The 20,680-nt window shown below is 35.4% G+C and overlaps 1 protein-coding gene across 4 annotated transcripts in view; it reads right to left on the minus strand.

The window, feature by feature from the left end:
* Positions 1–2,999: 2,999 nt before the first annotated feature.
* LOC145680879 (uncharacterized) overlaps positions 3,000–20,680 on the minus strand; it is a 301,071-nt gene continuing 283,390 nt past the window's right edge. For 3 of the 4 annotated variants that reach the window (XM_081752026.1, XM_081752024.1, XM_081752025.1), the window contains 2 exons: positions 9,269–9,463; positions 3,000–3,428 (listed from right to left, as the gene is read on the minus strand). In XM_081752026.1, the coding sequence (XP_081608152.1) occupies positions 3,289–3,428; positions 9,269–9,463 (335 nt within the window). In that variant the 3' untranslated portion in view covers positions 3,000–3,288. The remainder of the gene's footprint in view (positions 3,429–9,268; positions 9,464–20,680) is intronic. The other variant, XM_081752023.1, reaches the window with a different exon arrangement.

A 20,680-nucleotide genomic window follows, 5' to 3' on the forward strand; every position in this document is an offset into this window, starting at 1 on the left:
TCTTTACATATTGGTTTCATTACTGTTTATATCAGATATAATTCAGCAAATCGAAAATTGAAAAGAAAGAAATATAATATTCAAACTGAACTCCAACGATGTTTAGTGGCTCCGTGATTATTCCTCGTGGTAGTGATTGCCCGAACTTGAATTTCGTGGCTTTCCCCCAAAAATAAGGATGTTATGGTTTTTGCCTTAAAAGAACTATGGCCTGCGCTTTCAAGGGCACAGATCAAGTACAGGAGAATGAAATGGATATACTTTCTAATACATAATACTAATCATAGCTGCATTTAAGCATTGTACTGTACTACTATCAGGAATCCAGAGCGACGATTTGAAGTTAACCTACAGCATTAACATACAAAGAAATGAATTGTGAAGATAAGTCTACAACAAAATGAACGAAAGAAGATCAGAAATGTAAAACCAAAGTGATGTTTCCGTTCATTACAGCACACAAACTATATTTCCTAAAACATACCGACTGGCGATATTATTTGACAATATCAGATATTTTTTAATGCAAATTAAAATTTAATTTTGAAAAAAATTATAACCTTTAAACGAAATTACCAATAGAGAATAAAGTACGTATCACTTGTTTTTCTTTCATCTCAGATATAATAGGAACCCCGTTTGGTCTAATGGCTGACACGCTTGCCTTTTGTGCGCATGATCCCGGATTCGATTCTCGGTGGGGGTACAGTTGAACGAAAAAGTGGTTCGGATTCCGCTATAATCAGTAGGTCCACGTCTCCTTTAGCCATTCTGGCACACACGTGGGACATTAAACAAACAAATATCATATGTATAATATATAATTGTTTATTAGAAATATAATATAGCCTATATACCGGTACACATCTTTTACGATTGTGGTTGTGCCCTTTTGTTTCAGTTAAATACTTTTAAAAAGCAATTTCAGAAACTTTTTCGAGTTCGTTCATCTTTCTTGATTTTGTTTGCGATTCAGATACATCCAAGGAGTTCAACTTATACTCAGGCTCATGACTTTTGTGGAGTACCCACGAGTTGAAAATAATTACGAGCAAATACCACGACGGGCGAAAACCAAACAACAGCCTTAGTCACTTTGCAGTCCATCTCTGTGAAAGTTACAGCACAAATTCAAATCTACGCCCTATCTTGTTCCTGGCAAATCTGTCGATGACACGAGCGTAATCTACGTTTGTCTTGGTGCGTATATAGTAGTGCCAGGTCGCTAAGTCGATCTGCACCCATCCAGGACCGTAGCCATGTCTTCAACCTCTTTAGTGTCAAAATGTTCTTTCGGCTGATGCTTTGTATAGGGTATTTTGTACGAATACACTCCCTCTTTCGCAGTGGTATAATTGAGCACGTAAAGAAAATAAAAGCATTATACCAGACTAGGAAAACGGGGTTGGAAATTGGCTCTATTAGGTAATTTCTTAAATGTAGTTGTTAGAAACATAATATAATTATAGCTATGCTTACACCAATAAAATTATATTATACTAGCCTTCGCCTTAGGGCTTCGCCCCCAGACCCCAATTTGCTCTGCATACGGCCTCACACAGTATAGCAAATGCTCCTACGTTTTACCGTGGCACAATTTTCGCGTTCTTCCTTCTACGTATCCCTTTCATATAGCATTGGATTGAGCTAAAGCTCTGTCACGAAATTCAAACACCTCGTAAGGCATTTTAGTGAACCACCCCCACCTCTTTTCCCTCTCTTCTACGTTAAGTGGCAAAAACCTCTCAAATATGTTTAATTATTTTAAATGAAAAATAAAACTACCAACTTTCATGCCTCCAACCGTAAAGGATCCCGATTTATGAGCATCTTATGATAATAATAATAATCGTGCAATTTCTTTCCTTCTAGGTAAAATATCAAAAACGCTGAAATACATATTGAATTATTTTGAGTGAGAAGTACATACACCAAATTTCATGTTTCTAACCTTCGAAGATTCTTAGATATTGATATCTTATTTTTATAATTGCAAACCCCGCCCCCTTTAATTCCCCTTCCTTTTTCCACATTTTACTAAAGTATCAAAAAACGTTGAAACGCGTGTCAAATTATTTAAAATGAGAAATCCAAATACCAAATTTCAAGTCTTCATCCTTAAAGGGATTCGGAGAGATGGCCTCCCCTTCCCTTCGAATTTCCAAGAAATCCTTCCTTAGTGAAACCCCAAAAGTCACAGCTCTCTTCGTTGATCTAGTAGCTAGCGAACGTATATTTGATCTTTGATACATGACGTTCTGTAATTTGATCCCCGGTGAATGAGCATAGAAGGCACTATAGTGGTTCAGATCCAACTTTAAACTCTAGTTCTCGTTCTGTAAAGCATCGCTTTTGACAAACGAAGTAAATACATATCAATCAATCAACCAACCGAAAAATCTCAGATTCAGACAGCTTTTAGGTAAGATTCTATATTTCTCTTTATTCAAGGTACAGGTACTTGAAGTTTCGGGATACGAATTCCATTTCCATATCCTTTTTCTAGGACACAATTTTAAAATATATCTTTTTAGTTCAAAGAGTGAGGAGTCTTACCCTCCTTCCTACAGCTGTTCGTCCAACGAATGAATCATATTCTCACTTCTTTGGGGTTTATGGTGTCCGCCTCAAGGAACTAGGGACATAAGTATTCACACTTCAAATTTGTCTGTATTAAATAGTACTAAGTACCACACATTTTGATTAGAATTTGCTAGGCTTGTCACACAGATTGAATCGGTCGGGAAAAGACCATATTTGTATTTTTCAACGATAAATGCTGGAAGTAAAATCCAGGCCTTTGGGGGGGCGGTCGCCCCCTTCGCCCCCCCCCTTGGATCCGCCAGTGGTTCTTAAAGTATTATTACGTGTATTTCTTGAAATATTTTTGGTAATAATCCCTTAATTATGTACAGATTAATACTGCAGACAAACAAGTTCTATATGCGTCCATTCCACTGAGAATTACACCTTTTTAAACATTTTACTATATCTGTTTCCCGTAATGCCAAATAATGGATTTATGGATAAATTGCAGGCTTTGATATTCCTGCTACACTTTCCAGAAGCTGTCACTGCACTTTGAAACACATTCTAAAGAATATGCTGATAATGCGTCATACGACAAAACAATCCTTGGATATGAAACGAAGTGTTAAAATCTGCTATGATCATAGAGTACTATATACATTCCAAGTGTCAGCTAAAAGAAAACAATAGCTAATAATAATACGATAGAAATAACAACTACATTTTCTTTCATTTAGTTTATTTTTTTAGAAAAAAGTATTAAACTGTTGATTTTTGTTTTCGTTTTTTCCTTCTCTGCCAAAGGATTTCTGAAGTCCATAATATAACAGATAGAAAAGTGAACGCAGACATCATGTGAATGGCATAAGTATAATCGTTACTTAAGTCTCGAATATAACCTGCAAGGAAGAAAACAATATAATTAATGCAAATATCGAACTTTCAATATTATTAATTCACTGTTGAAAACTACTGCATATTATTAAAGAGAGCTTCTATCATTTGGCTCAACATACACTAGTCAAGTGCATGTGTCTTTCAATCTAATCGAATTAAAGTTTAAGCGGTTTTAATGAAATTTGCATATGTTTTCCATGAGATTTAAGAATTAAGACAATTGTTCGGAATTGAGACCCATCAAGAAAAAGAACGACAAATTGAGTAAATAACCCCTATATATACTAGGCATATTTAAACAGCATTCATTCATTGCATATTAACATAATATACCTCCAGCAATCCACAAAATGTTTTAAACTAAATTATTTGTAGACTATGAATGATTTCCAAAAGTAACTATTTTCATATCGTTTGTATTTTTCCAGGGACGGTGGCGTATTTACGATTTTGTTTCGGGGGCGGCTTTGCTAACTTTCGGGGGGAGGGGGCTTTGCCTGAAAATGTGAAAATTCTGCAAGATATTTCATATACTTTACTATAGTAAGTAAGATTTCGGGGGGCTTAAGCCCGGAAGCCACCCCCCTAAATACGCCACTCTTCAGGGATAATAATTGAATCATGAACATCGCCATCTAAAATTCCTAAAAAAAAAAAAAAAAAAAAAAAAACTATTAATGAGCTGTGATCCAATTTCTGAGTTTCAAAGGCTGTCTGTGAATCTGTGTTAGTGTTGAGGCGAATAAAGATTATGGCAAAGGTTTTGGGGCTGCAATGGCTCAGTGGTAGAGCGTTCACCTCTGGTGCATGGGGTCTTCGGTTTGATCCCAACTCGCGTGTCCAAGTGAGCTTTATGGTGGATAAGCAGCGTGTGCCTGGGTTTTATTGGGGTTCTCCTGTTTCCTCCCACTCTCTTCATTTTATCATTTCATTCATTTCTCATTATCACCGTCTCCTTTAGCTTAGCCCGCATAACTCTGGGACGTAAATCTTAAAAAGACTTTTTTAATTTTCATTTTTCGAGCTTTTCTCGCCATTGCTACTGCAAAATCTGCATACATGTGAGTAATGATTGGATCTCCCTCGAGCAGGAATCTATTACTAAAATACAGTTCTTATCTAAAATTGATTGATTGATTGAATAAGGTTTAATGGTGACGTCAGCATCGAGGCCATTTGGACCCGTCACCTTATCTCAGAAGAATGCAACTAAGACCCCTCCTTATAAATACATTTTTCAAACTTTTAAACTTCCTGAGAAGAGAGGAAACTCAGTGTTACGAACTCATTTACTGTTGTTTCGTTAGTAGTGATATAATCAGGTTTCATCCATAGTCACTATGATAACCAGGTATCCAGGGTTACCTGGATGTCTATCGCGGTTTTGGATTGATGGTAGATTTTTTGGCATCTATTTCACTGAGAAATTACGCATATACAGTTCATTGTGTACTTTTGGCAATAGGATATGACCTGAGCCTCCTGTCATACGTTTTATTAATATTCAACAGTCGACTAGAATAACGGCATAAATTCAATCAATGATACGCGGAACAGTTGATTGACTTGCGGCTCCGTGGGCAGAGTACAAACGTTGAGAAAGCACTATATTTAAATTGTACTACTCATTTTTCACAGTTGCATATAAATGAACAGAGTCTTGTATTGTGTTGTTTTGTTATTCTCTTTCGAGAACTTCACTTGGAGAAAGAAATCTCCTTCATAGCCTTTACTTTCCTGTTTGTATTCTTCACTTTGCTGTCATGTTCACTTCATATGTTTGAAAAACACAGAAAGAGTATCAATGTACTATGAATATTGGTTCATACATACAAATACATTTATTTTCAAGGCACAATAGGATATCTGTGTTCAAAAAATTTGATTCGTTGGTTATTATGGAGTTTCACATCCATTTTAAGCAAAATTTCTATACGAGACATGAACCTAGTGGGATCTTAATCACATAAGCTCCCACTGAGAATCTAACCCGGCTCATTGAAGGCGCATACCCTAACAATTAAGCGCCATAAAGCTCTCAAATACTTTGAAATCCTTTCAGCATTATCTCATAAATGTTTGTAAGTTATAAATGTATTTTAACAGAATTCTATCATAAGATAAAAATACTATGTACTACATTATTTAATATTCCCTTTAGTAATTTTGTAAAATAGAATTAAAATCTATTATTATTATTATTATTATTATTATTATTATTATTATTATTATTAAATATATTTATGCTAAAATAAAAGGACGCTATATAATAATAATAATAATAATAATAATAATAATAATAATAATAATAATAATGGATTTTAATAGTGTTACAAAACAATACCTATAATGTTTAGGAGGTGATTCCTGACACCAAGATAAGACAAAAAGTATAGACCAACTTGGATGCACACATGCTTCCTTTCGGAGTTACAGGCTACCGAAAAAATGAAATTTAAAGGTCTATAGCTCCAAAACTATGGAACCTACCGTAGTCAGGTCAAGATTTACTTAGGAACTAGTATGTGCCCTATCCAAATATCCAAGTTTCAGATTCCGTGGTACTTCCGCAACAGTTTTTATGGAAGTAGTTGGTGAGTACTTCAAATTGTATGCTCGTAGCCAAACTCTCTATAAGAATTGTTGCGTGAGTACCTTAGGATTCTGAAACATGTACACTGAGAAAAAAAATTGTAGGTGGCGTACTTAAAAAGATAGGTTACATGCGTAATTCCTGTAGTTTTTGGACTTAACGTACAACAGACGTATAACTGAAACCGCATGTTTTATAATACTTTCCGTATAAGTGTTCCATTTATACGTACTTTCCATATGAAACAATACAGGCGGTCAGGATCTCTCATACAAATGGATGTATATAACATATAGCTGGCGAAGGTAACATAAGTATAAGCATGTGATATACGGAAAACTGTTAGATGCCATACATCCTGCAACGGCATGATATAACATCTAAGGGCAGTGCCTATATTGCATACGGATAACGTATGCTCCGTACTGATTTCTATAGTAAGCAAGAGGATACCGTATGTTTGTACAATATACCGCTGTCCGGAGAACGGATTTTTCTCTGTGTATTTTTGGATAGGTCACATATTAGTTTCCTAAATAAAGTCTTGACCAGACCAGTCTGGGACCAGTAGGTCCCATAGTTTTTGAGCTATAGACCTTTAAAGTTCATTTTCTCATGTTTTCGGCAGCCTATAACTCCGAAAGCAAGCATTTGTAGACCTAGGTTGGTCTATACTTTTTTTCTTATCTTGGTGTCAGGAATCACCTCCCAAATGTCGTCTGTGTTGTTTTGAAACACCCCATTTATCTATCTATCTACCTATCTATCCATATATATAGGGGGTTGCTTGTGTGTGTAAATTATTATAGCTAATGCTATGCAGATTTCTGCTAGTAACTTCTAGAGAAATTACTTTTATAAAATTTGTTTAATACTATAATACTATGTTATTAAAAATAGATACGTACATATTTCATTGAACTGCTCAGTTTAATTTACTTAAACGTTCAATGTAAAATTTAACCTCTATATACCATTTATATAATATCTTCACATTTGAATTCTAACTGTCTGTAAATAAAAAAAAATGCTAATATGGCTGGTTGCAGCTCCCTGTCACAAAAGGGATCATCCGTTAATGTGTGTTGGAATGAGTGGTCAGCACATCGCTATCGCCACTGGTATTCTTATTTGGAGTTTGCTATTTCGGGTATTTAACCCTTTAGAATCGAGTGAGTATATAAACCACAACCGATTGAGCGTTGTATATATATATATATATATATATATATATATATATATATATATATATATATAACATTTAACGGAGAGGATAGGTGAGGTTTAAGTCAAGTTTAGATGTCTAAATTTGATTTTGAGTTTAGCACCCTATTCAGCAGTGAGGCTATATGAAATGTGGACCTACAGTTTTCACAAGGATCCGAACCACATGGACCCCAGCCCGGAATTGAAACAGTGTCTCCCACACGAAAGACGCGTACCCTAACCGTTTAGCCACGAGGATTAGATGTCTTTTATGGTATCCACTGTTATTTGCTTTTTGCATCTCTGAAAAAAGATTGATTATCATATCAAAAGGAATCCTTTAGAGACAGGCGTGGCCTCTAAACACAGCCGATCATTCCATTGAGAACGGATATGGTATATAAATAGAACATCTGGACGAAGAAACGAGTGTGGCCTATGAGCATCATTTCATTTAAGTTATAAAGTAAATCATTCTATATATTGGAATATAGTAAAAATTTAGTTTATTTATTATTATTGTCATTATTTGTGTCTCTGGAGAAAGACTGATTTAAAATAGCTGTTCCTAACAGGTTAAGTAGCTTCTCAATTGCCCTGCGTTAGCATATGATAAACTTTGAAAAAGATTTCACTTTTAGTTTTCGCAAAAACATTTATGTTATTCGACAAAACTTTTAATCGTATTGGATACATACGAAAATCTGTCAATTTAACGTCCCACCATTATGCCCTTGAGGCTAAAGGAGATAAATGATTAAGACAAGTAAATCATGATGGAAGGATTAATGGAATGAGAATGCGGGAGAATGTGGAAGTACCTTGAGAAAAATCACGGATAACATTTTGTCCATCATAAACTTACTTGGCCGAGGATCAAACCAGAGGTAAATGCTCTACCATTGAGTACTTGTATTCAACATCGTTAATGACAGCAAGAAAATATACGTATACAATTAAACTTTCACAGTAACAATGACGGATATTATGGAGTATTTCAGGTCAATATCTATTGTATAACTTTCAATTAAAATTTATGTATGTAATGTTTCTTCTCCTTTAAACATCTGATATTTCTATACTAATAAAAAGTAAAAACTACAGTTGGCTGTACCACAAAAAGTGCCCATTTCATAATTTTTCTAAAAATCCGCCCGAACTATTTTTAGGGCGTGAATAAATGGACATGACTCAGTAAAACAGGACGCTTGATAGCCCTGCTCATGAGGCTGGGTGAGCACCGAACTAGTCAACATTCACTGGTTTCTCTTAGTTTACTCCTTTAGTGAAGTGTAGTGCTTGTTTTCAGCACCGAACCTATATGAGCCCTTGGAATTAGTTTCAGGTGTAATCTGAACCACAGTAATGCATTCAAATTTCAAGGCTCTTCCACCTAGAAGCAAACCCGGGACTACGTACACCAAAGTGCACACACTAATCTCTAAACCAGTGGGGAGGGGTACCAGAGTCAAACAAGGCTAACAATTTTATTTTCTCTTTATTTCTTCTTTTAATAATTGAGGGGGTCAGCGCAACAGTGGTCTAACCCACATTTTTAGAAATGGTGAAAAATCAAGTTAAACACATGTGTTTTTTTATACAATGTATGACACATTCAACCACTTGTGCTTGCTTTTTGTATATTATAAAAAAAACACATGTGTTTAACTTGCTTTTTCTCCAATTTTAAAAATGTGGGTTAGACCACTGTTGCGCTCACCCTCTCAATTTTAAAACGTGGAAGCCTATTTTCTTTGCATCTTAAGTCTTCGAAAAATATAGTGATTTGAATGCTGCGTCCATATATCTATATACGAGTTACGTTTACAAAAAATAAATATAAAATATCATTTTTTTTTAAAAAAAAAAAGATCAAAATGTCAAAGCTTCTACTTAAAAATTGTTATTGTAATAAAAGATTCGAACTAAAAATCGAATTTGTTGTTGATATTTAATTAACAGTGGTGAGAACAGTTTAGCATACATACATAAATTCTAATTAATATACATATTGTAATTACATAAAGATATCTAATACATTACCAATAAGTGGACCAAGTGAAATGAACAGTATTCCGTTAAGAAACATGTTGAGCCCCATTGCACTGGCATAGTGTTCTTCGGGAACGTATTCTGGCAAAATAAGAGCAAGGAACACTGTTCTCATCCCTTTAGTTACACCTATGAAGCAGCATATCACGAGAAGAACATAAATATTTCTGTTTACGTATACGAGAACTGAAAAAAGGAGAAATCAATAATATAATAGTTTGTAGATACATTACTTGTTTCTGTAAACTACTATTGTAAAGTTTTATCCACAAAATCTCACTAATCGCAAGGTTGATTTCATTTTTTGGTAATAATATACAACTTAACGAACCTTTTCTTGTGAGCGAACCTCGGTACTATTTTAATGGATTCTTCAACTGTGGCACGTTTAGATCTTAATACACTCATTATTAGGAAGTTCTTACGAGTCATTATCTAAGGTTGACAAGAACTTAACCTCCTTACTTGTACAGTTAAATTCTTGACCTGTGTGTAATAGAGCGATGGTCAAGATTTATAACCAACAGAAATAGCAGTACTCGTATGAATGTTATACTGTAAGTATTATTTTAATTCAATGTTTCATACGCCTAGAATTCTTAGGGTTAAATTAGATACATCTAAGATTGATTTATGCCATTGTAAGGATAAGGTACACCTTATGTATGTACGATATAAGGAAATACATAGAAAGTCTACTTCTTTTCTAGCCTTAATATTACAACACAACAAATTTACATGACCACATAACATTTTAACCTTAGAAACACCAGAGATTAAATTTTCCCCACAGAGTCACTTTGCTATTTTTTCAACATAAGTAATCTATTTATACCTTTCTTAAAATTTTTCGTTGAGCAAAATTATGAAACATGGCCAAAATATTTACCTCACATCACTTTTGGTTAAACTGTTTCGTCCAATTAGGGAAAAAGAAATTAAGTTTTTTTAATGTACAGATACGAACCAAGGACAATCGGCGATTGCCAATTACAGACTGTTTCTCAGCTACAAATCGAAAGAGACAATCTTGTGAAATTAAGAGAAAAAGTACGTCAAAGTTTACAAAAAGCTCATGAAGAACAAAAGAAATGTTTTGACAAGAACATAAGCAAGAAACTTTCCACAAAGTAAACAAAGTATTAATTTATTATCCCTTTCGACGGGTCAGTGAATCATCACAATGGTCCTACTGCGGGCCAGCCGCCCGACAATTTCATTGAGAGCAGAATATCTCTATAGACAGAATAAAACCATATTATGATGGCGAAGAACATATATAATACACAGATAATGAAAAACGCAACAGACAGGAAGAAAAAAAGAAAAGAAGAAAAGAAAGAAGAATAGCATGATTCCAGCAGATACGAACCAGCGGCACGCGCCAAGCACTCTTCATGTTTCAGCGACAGAGGAAGAAAAAAGAAAAGAAACAAAACATTGAATAGCAGAAAAGATATGCAATATGATAAGGCTAACTATTTGAAGTGACCAAGAGCGTCCCACTCTTAGATTGCAGTACAGAGTAAATGGAGCGCGCTGTTGCCACATTTCTTCCGCCGTATGTTTTCTTTCGAAGAAAGAACAAGAAAGAAAGAGTGATGAATCTGTAAATAAATCCTTCTTAAATTCATATATTTTCAACTCTTTTGTCATTCCAATCGCGCAAATTCATTTAGAACGGCGAATTGGAGGGTACGAAATAACAATCTAGCAATTGTGTGTTAGAAGTTTTTTTTTTTGTTTTTTTTAATGATGGTTTATAAATCGTTGGAATAAAATTTTTGTTGGAAGCATTACGAAATCGAGAGAACATATGAAACGAATAGAAAACATGTGATTGAAATAAATGGTAAGCTAAACACTTCTAAACAGAAATTTCCTGCATCGATTGTGCGGAAAACTAAGGAATAGCAATGGGTAAGATACTGCTACTGAAGTTGGATAAGAGTGAAAACTGGAGTAAGGTGATAGTGATAACTGACGAGAAAATGTGACGTACGAGAACGCTCATTCGTCTGTGTACACAAAATATCCGCTAATCCAATTCCGTTTGTCAAACAAGTTACATAATAAAGTATATTGTGAAGGCGGCTTCTCCCCACTTCTGATGTTTAAGATTGTATCATGAAGGACGTGCTAGAGGGTATGGTGGCAGGAAAAAGAGGGAGGGAACGAAAAGAGACTACAATTACTGGACGATATCAAAATAGAAAAATAATGCGTGATGACGAAGAAGTTAACCGAAGACCGTGGATCATGGAAGCTTCTGAGTTGCAGCAGGTGGTCTGCCTATAAAATATGATGATGCTGATGATGACATATGCAATAATGAATAGGAACTGAACCTCCTAGTTTCTATACTCACTTCTGACACCTCAGACTCCAATATCAGTCTGGAAACAGAAGAAGAATGAAAATAAACCCCATTATATCCGTTCTAAACAAACGCGCAAGTTGTGACTTTAAATCACGTATAGTGACAGCCAACAAGATACAAATCATTGGGCGAGGAAACAAAACCAAACAGAATTATCAAACCCTGCTTCCTAAAGAAGCATTGGGGGGGGGGGGGGAGAGAATAAAGAGGCCTTTCATTCTGCTTTGTGAGCTCATAAAGTTATTTGTTGTGAACGCTTTTGTCATTTTCATCTGTGTATTCAAAGTAAATAAGAGAAGTGGAATTGCAAACGAAACCAACTTTTATTGTCAAAATTGTCAGCATCTGAAACAGCATTAAGGACTACATGCGAACCATAATGAATCAATTACAAAACTAATTGCTTTTTATCACCAGGAATGAGATTTATTATTAATAGATATTTGTCATATTATATATATATATATATATATATGTGTGTGTGTGTGTGTGTGTGTGTGTGTTTGCGTGCGTGCAACTCAAGGAAAACAAGCGAAGTAAGTAGTGGAACTTAAGATTGAGTGGAGTTGACGCAATGTTTATCGTAGGTGAGGTCCAAGATTCGATTTTGCGAATATGCTTCCGTTAAGCAGTAGATTCGTGCTCGCATAGCATCAACAGTAAACACTCATCGGTATAGCACAATACTCTACATCAGTAACTTTAAAACAAACATTATAAGGAAAATAACATTGGCAAGATTTGTCACTGCCTTTCTTCTGGTCAGATGCGCGCGCTTTGGAAAGTTGACTCTTAACACTAAAAGTCATAAAACCTAAATAAAGGAAGATATCGACCTGCAAATTTGTTTTAAAAATAATTTCAATCCTTTCTCAATATTTTTCTCGCTTTGCACCCCCATCTAACCTGAAAAATAAAAAAGTTTCTCACTAGTCAACTTTTTAGATATTGCATTGCAATAGTATACGCACTTTGTCTTACATTTTATTTTTTATTTTAAAATTCAAAAAGTTTTTTTTGAATGCACACTTTTCCAACATTGGCACCAAATATGGTGTTAATAGCTGTATAAGTTTCAATGTTGTATCTCTTAGAGTTCCAAACTTATGACGTGATATATTTAACGCGACGTTAGAATTTGCCATTAGCAAGATTTCACTCTTTCAATGTATTTCAATACTTGAAAATTCTTCTCGATGTGAGAAAATCAGATTATTTGATAGAGAATACAATGTTCTACAATAATTTATTCATACCTAGTAAAAGAAACTATTTCTAAAATTCAGGCTAAGTTTGGCAACAATGGGCATAAGGAAAAGCATTGCCATTTACTCCTGTACTGCAATCTAAGGGTGGGACGCTCTTATAGTACACGCCTTAGTATTAACATTGCAACTGATCCCTTGTCTTTTTTCTCTTATAATTCCTCAGCTCTCTGCACAATTTCCTTCAATGAACAAAATTGCATGCCAACATTTTTCTTCCCACCTCGAACGAATGAACTTCACAAAGCTTACAACAGCAGTTTTTCGCTTCTCCGCTGCGAATCATACAATTGCCACTAACATAATAAACTACATATACAGAGTGTTCAGAAAATCAGGATTTTCAATTGATAAACTTTCTTCTAGCATGACTACGTTTATCATAGTAGTGATTTTAACCATTACGTAAGTGTATTCTGTCATCCATTTACTACGACTAGTGAGAACTAGACCGATATTAGATATTTTAATAATAGCATCCTATGACGTGCGAACTTCACAAAATATACTACAAACTACTATCAGTGACCTAGTATATAAATACTAATTATAATCACCAAAGCCTCGACAGCCTTTCCTTTGAGAGAGATGAAGTACTCTTTACGGATTCTGCTTAGGCTAGAGGACAAACTGTTAGTGCTTCAATTTTAGCTTTATTTGTGTGATAGTGTTATATAAGTGACCAGTGCTTTTAACTTTGATTTTGTGTTCAAGTGTTTTAGTGCATTTCCAGTGTATTCCAGTCTGCGACCAATGTCCCAATAATGGCAAAAATAATCTTGTGGCTTAGTTTTGTCTACACCACGGGGGTGTAAGGTTCCGCATGTCTTTACATCATGCTGTAAGATGTGTGTACTATACGTGTTGGAAGTAAACAAATACAACGCAGACGACAGTGCCGAAGAGGAGTCAACCACCATCGCCAACAGTCGGCAAGACGATCAACGAAGGTAGCCGACATTTTAGGATAAAAGACAGCAGCACACCTCAAGAATCATCAATCTTTCCAGGTTGATCACACCATCAAAAGCCCTAAGGCGCCTGGTCATTGGGAACACCTTACCCTCTCACGACGCTTGATCAACTGAGAGATGCCTTTTCTAAAAGCCCTACGAAACTTGGTCATTGGGTTCCCTTTCTCTCTCTCGACGCCCGGTCACCAAGAGTAACCTAACCACACAAACTCATTCCCTCTCACGACGCCTGGTCAAAGAGAGTAACCTGACCTACAAAAGCCCTACGACGCCTGATCATCGAGTTCCTTCCACTTTCTTACCTAAATATTAGAGGAAACAACTTATTGTAATATATTTCTGTATTCCAGAGGACCTTTTATAATAAAATATGATGGAAAAGTCCAATCTCCCATGTACGATAATTGCTCTACCCAACACAAATAGAGAGAATTTTACAAAATTATATTACTATTTTTTGTTTACGTAGCACATGTCGGTTATCTTTATAACCACATAGAGTGTCAATACGTACGAGATGGGATCTTGAAGCATTTAATTTCAATCTATTCTTTTTTCATTGTTATGTCGAAACAATTGAATATTCACTTATCACATTATAAGGGACGCTGCCTGACAGCTTTCAGACTTATTTGCAAGGCATAACTCATTTTCGACAAAACGCCACATAGTGGTTCTTCGGGGCACAGCGACGACTTTCAAAACAATATGGAATGTTTCTGTTCATATTATAACTACAACAAAAATAATAAAAGTAGTGTAATAGTTTGAAGGAAATTTTTAGAAAGTTCCTACAAATACAAAACACCAGATATCCATTGAAACTTAATAAATATATAGTCGTGTTGGAATTCCACAGTAGCTGGGTTGACATACGTCCTCCTTTACCTGAATCTTCTCGTTTTTAGAAGTAAAATGAGCGTCTGGGCAGATTTTGTCTCGCAATGAAACTGTCCAATTTTTCTATTGATTTGAGTAGGGATGCACACGAGGTAAGATTTGTGGCTGTCTCGTCTCGAAAATGTGCTGTAAAAGTGATGTCTCGACTCGAAAAATGTATATTTCTCTATTGGAAGAGCCGTGTCTCGACTCGAATTTTGTCAGGAAAATCCTGTCTCGACTCGTCTCGAGCGCATCTCTAGATTTGAGAAAAATCTAGTCGAAATAAATACTTCTATCTTAATTCTTGCAAACATTCGAAATAATAGAGCTTCCTCGTGGCAGTATGGTTAGTATACGTGCTTTGGTGCAGGGTTCGATTTCCAGTGGAAGCTCATGTGATTCAAAATCACGTTAAGCTGGAGTGCTGCAAGGGACGCTAAAGTACAATCCAAATTTTAATACTAATAATGCTACAAATCATCCTAAATTCTTGAAAATGATATCCTCTGTTTTACAATTTCAACACATAATGAAAATTCAAACGAATGATTCAAAAGTGGAATATGGTGATTATGGATTTTGTTGCAAGCATTCTGATTGATCACTATGAATATCAAAGACGTCATGTGAATAATTTCCTTTATGCAAGGAATTTCTGAACTTTTGAAACAGGTAGATTCAACTTAGAAATATGATTCGGTACAAAAGATGAAGAAAGAGAAATAGAAATATCTGTAAATGGTTAAAATTTATTAATTTATAAATAGTGTATACACTTAATATAAGCTTAAGGATGTTTAAAATATTTAAAACTGTTTAAAACAATAAAGGAAAGGTCATGTAAAAGGTAGCAGGGCATTTATACGTACTTGTTCACATTCTGCAACTAAATAATTTTATCACAGGTTATCTTTCTTCCTTCAAAATAAAATATGGTGACTCTGCACAAGTAGACTCTAGCAAGCGCGCTCTGTTGCTTAATAAAAGTAGTTTCAGTCGACACTTATAAGACAGACAAATAAATATGATTTACACGAAAATGTTTTTCTTAATAAAGCTTCCACGTATATATGGGATTAATGACTTTCTTTTTGCAAATGTGGAAAATAAATTACAATTCTATGTCGAATAATCTATATACCATTAACAAGACAATAGTTACTAGTTTGTGAGAAGAATTGTACAATAAAGGTAACGTTTCTTATAAAATAGTCTTTCCTTAATGTATCACAATGCTAAAACTAGATCAAATCTTCAATGAAAGGTAATTCATCCAAATAAATAACCTTTGCAAAGCTCTAATCGCAATACACGAAGACTAAATTTCAAATAATAATAATAATAATAATAATAATAATAATAATAATAATAATAATAATAATAATAATAATAATTATTATTATTATTATTATTATTATTATTATTATTATTATTATTATTATTATTATTATTTGGTCTAGGAATTAATTCGTGCGGTTGGTACGCACACATTGAAGCTGTAGTACAAACACAAAATACATAAATACCTTAAGAAAAATATTGTCCATCGCTAGCCACCACTTTCGCCCATCTGTCAGGCAATGTACGGATTCCGTGGCGAAAGAAGTCCTCATCCTTGGAAGCGATCCAGTCAGAGACCCATGTTTCGATATCTTCTGAAGAAGTAAACCGCTGTCCAATCAAATCGTTGTTCATGCAATCGAACAAGTAGTAGTCCGAAGGAGCAACGTCTGGTGAATACGGCGGGTGGGGTAAAACTTCCCATCCGACATTTCCTAAATAGGTTTTGACCGGTTTTGCGACATGTGGGCGAGCGTTATCATGTTGACAATAAGTTTATCATGTCTGTTCTCCCATTCTGGTCGTGTTCTGGCCAGAGCTTGCTTCAAACGCATTAATTGTCGTCGATAACGTTCTCCATTCATAGTTTCACCCGGTTGCAGCAGCTCATAGTACACCACACCTTTCATATCCCACCATATGCACAGCATAACCTTTGCACAGTGAATATCTCGTTTTGGTTGTGATGGACCTGGTTCACCTGGTTTCACCCAGGCCTTTTTTCGTTTAGGGTTCTCGTAATGGATCCACTTCTCATCACCCGTAATAATTCGATGCAGAAACCCCTTTCTGCTCTGTCGTTGAAGCAGCAATTCGCAAATGGTTTTTCGTCTTTCAACGTCTCTGTCTTTCAATTCATGTGGAACCCAATGTGACATCTTTTGAATCATTCCCATGGCTTTCAAGCGTTTGGAGACTGTTGTTTGATCAACGCCTAATGCTGCTGCAAGTTGTTCCTGCGTTTGACACGAATCCTGCTCGAGCAATGCTGTCAATTCTTCGTCTTGAAATTTTTTTGGCTGTCCAGCTCGCTCTTGGTCTGCCAAGCCGAAATCACCACTTCTAAACCGTGCAAAACACTTCTGACACGTTCGCTCAGCTAGAGCATGGTCACCATACACTTCCACCAAAATACGATGACTTTCAGTCGCACTTTTCTGCATGTTAAAGTAATGCAGCAGGACACCCCGCAAAAACACTTTATCAGGCACAAATTGCGCCATGTTCACTTAACTACAAACTGGTGTTGTTGACGCTTTAATCCACTGCCCTATACTACGAACGATACGCGATGACAGGGGTTTGCAACACATGTGTGGATACACGGAACTGTGGGACGCTCCGTTCGTTGCGCCATCTCTTGTCCACCCGCACGAATTAATTCCTAGACCAAATATTATTATTATTGGGTCATTCCATGTCAAATCACCTAATTTTAAAACATGACTGTGCTTCCATGTCTCAGATTCTCTTCATTTTTTTTCATATATTAATACCAATGAAATTATACTAAATTATTTTTTCCCGATTGTTTGGATGAGAAATGGGCCGGGGAGAAATTTTTGAAAAAATGTGAATTTTGCTTCAATTTCACTTTCCGGCACTCAGCATCATGAAACTAAAATTACAATAACTTCCTTAGTTTTGAAGTTATTGGGCTCATCCAGGTGACAAATGAAAGCTTAATTTTTGCTCTTTCAGTAGATCTTAAGTAACATTGCAAAACGTTACACTGTCAAACATTAAGGAGCAGTGGTCGGCGACTGGACGCTAAAAGTGTGTGTGTGGGGGGGGGGACAAGACATGATCTGAATATTTGTATATCAATGTTAGTTTCCTGGTTGATGAACACTTTATTTACGAAAGGTTGTATAACTAATAGGATATTATCTTTTTCAGTTAAAATATCGTATATCGTATTTCATATTTTATTAAATTAATTGACAAGAGCAACGAAAGTAGGTACTAGCCCTTTGCATTGTTAAACAACGAAAGTGTAAGAAGCAGCGCCGTATCTTAATTTCGTTTCTGAGAGGGGGGGGGCAAGTATTAATACCCGTATTTGGACCCCCTAGAAATGTTATTTTTCTAATTCTTGGGCCCCTATTTCCATCTTTCTCTTATTTTTATGGGCCCTCCGGAACCTGTGGGCCCTCCCGCACGGCAAGGTCTGTTGGGCCTTTAGTTAATTTCCTGGGCCCATTCCATACATGATAAATTTATTCAGGGGACAATATTGACAAATCTCAAAGCCATAAGAATAATTATTATTCCTAGGAACTCTAATAGTAGACATATTTTACTGAAATGGGCCCACGACTCATCTTTGTTTTATTTACTTTTTGTGAGCTGTTTTGTCTATATAATGTAGTGAACTTCTTTGATGCTTCATTTATAATTTCATGTTCATATCGTATATGAAATAAGAAAATTTTGTCTTAATGTGGAGCCCCATTGAACGGCATGCAGCATCCCTGGGGATGCAGTTGCCTCTCCTGCCCCTAAGTTACGGCCCTGATATGAAGAGATTTGATTTCTTGCTCATGAACATCTTAAAATTGTCTGGAAAATTGTGTGATCAAATTATTTAGTAACAAATTTGCAAAACAACTAATTAGAGAGGATAATATTAATCACAGTAATGAATAATGAGGCTTGTTTTGCAAAAGCTACATTGAAACCGAGGATTCATAAACAACTTATTTTTAATTCCACACATGCTATTAAATACAAGTTATTACTCTTAGAAAGACAGTAAATACTACGAGCATAATCTATGACATTTAAAAAAATACTTTTGTAGCTTCGTGCAACACGTTCATTGCCATTAGGCGCAGTTTTCACTTTCTTGGAATACATCTAAACTCAACAATACTTAGAATCACTCCACACTACAGTTATACAAAATAATTCTGAAACCTAGAATTATGTTGAATTCATTAAATTTAATTTGATATACACTCGTACACCCTAAAATACACCACTTCCCTCGTATATTACACTGCAAAACAATGGAAAAGGTAGAAGTTGTTTCTTATTACTCTGCTTTTATTCAATAACTAACTAACTAACTAACTCTATGGTCTATGGAACCCGGAAGTTCAATGCCACGTTCACAAAAGCTCTCCACTGACTTCTATCCTTAGCTAATTGGATCCAGTTTCTACTTTGTATTCCAATCTCTGTGAGATCCATCTTAATATTGTCCTCCCATCTGCGCCTAGGTCTTCCTAATGGTCGTTTCCCGATGGGTCTTCCAATCAAGACTTTGAAAGCGTTTTTAGTTTCTTCCATTCTAGCTACATGACCTGCCCACCTAAGTCTCCTAGACTTGAGGACACTAACAATGTTGGGTAAACCGTATAAATTATGTAGTTCCTCGTTATGAAGTTTCCGCCATTCCCCATTTCCGTTCCTCTTGGGTCCGAATATTCTTCTCAGGATCTTGTTCTCAAATACTTTCAGTCTATGTTCTTCACTCAGAGTAAGCGACCATGTTTCACAACCATACAGAACAACAGGCATGATTATCGTTTTATATATTTTAAGCTTCAAATTCTTCGACAAGATATTTTGAACCGAATAGTAACACGAAATCCCTGCTTTTAGTCGACATTTAATTTCTTCGTAAATATGATTTTCGTCTGTTAATATTGATCCTAAATATTTGAAAGTATCCACTTTATCAAAAGTATTATTTAATATTTTAAGGCTTCCCCAATTTGCCGTATTCCGGTCCCGACGCACTTCCATGTATTTAGTTTTCTCTGCATTTACTTCTAAACCTATGTCCCTGCAAGCGTTTAATAAGATCTCTGCATTTCTTTCTATTTTTCTTCAATCATCCCCTATTAAACTAACATCATCAGTATATGCCATAACCTGATGAATACCGTTCAACTCTAGGCCCTGGTTGCTATCTTTGATTTTCCTTATAGCGTATTCCAGCACAAAGTTAAATAATAATGGCGACAACGCATCTCCTTGTTTCAGGCCATTTTCGACGTGAAAGATCATGGACAAAAATTTTCCTACCCGGACTTTACTTTGGGATTCATTTAAACATACCTTAATTAATCTAATTAGCTTTCTCGGTATTCCAAGTTCTGTAAGAACGTTGTATAATGTTTCTCTCCTAACCGAGTCGTACGCCTTTCTAAAATCAATAAATAATTGATGTACCGGGGTATTGTATTCGCACTTTTTTTTTCGAGTCGATAGTTGATCGATTTCGTCTAAATCCGCACTGATAATCTCCAATAATTTCATCTGCGTATGGGGTTAATCTTGCTAATAGAATATTTGAAAGGATTTTATAGGAGCTTTTATTCAATATTCCTTAAAAAAGAAAATACATTTTAGGAACTGTTACTATTAAAGAATAACTTGTGAAATACTTTTTTTTTTTTTTTGAAATGTTATCTCAATTAGTTTCAAAGCGGCTGAATAACATTATAAGTAAGAAATGAAAGTATGCTGGAATTATTGCGCTCCAATAGGTTGAATTTTGGACCATTTTCCGTGGCAATTAAAACGCGATTCCTGTAGCATTCTTAACACC

Source organism: Thermobia domestica, chromosome 3 (assembly GCF_964235325.1).
Source record: "Thermobia domestica chromosome 3, izTheDome1.hap1.1, whole genome shotgun sequence".
In the NCBI taxonomy this organism is placed as follows: Eukaryota; Metazoa; Arthropoda; class Insecta; order Zygentoma; family Lepismatidae; genus Thermobia; species Thermobia domestica.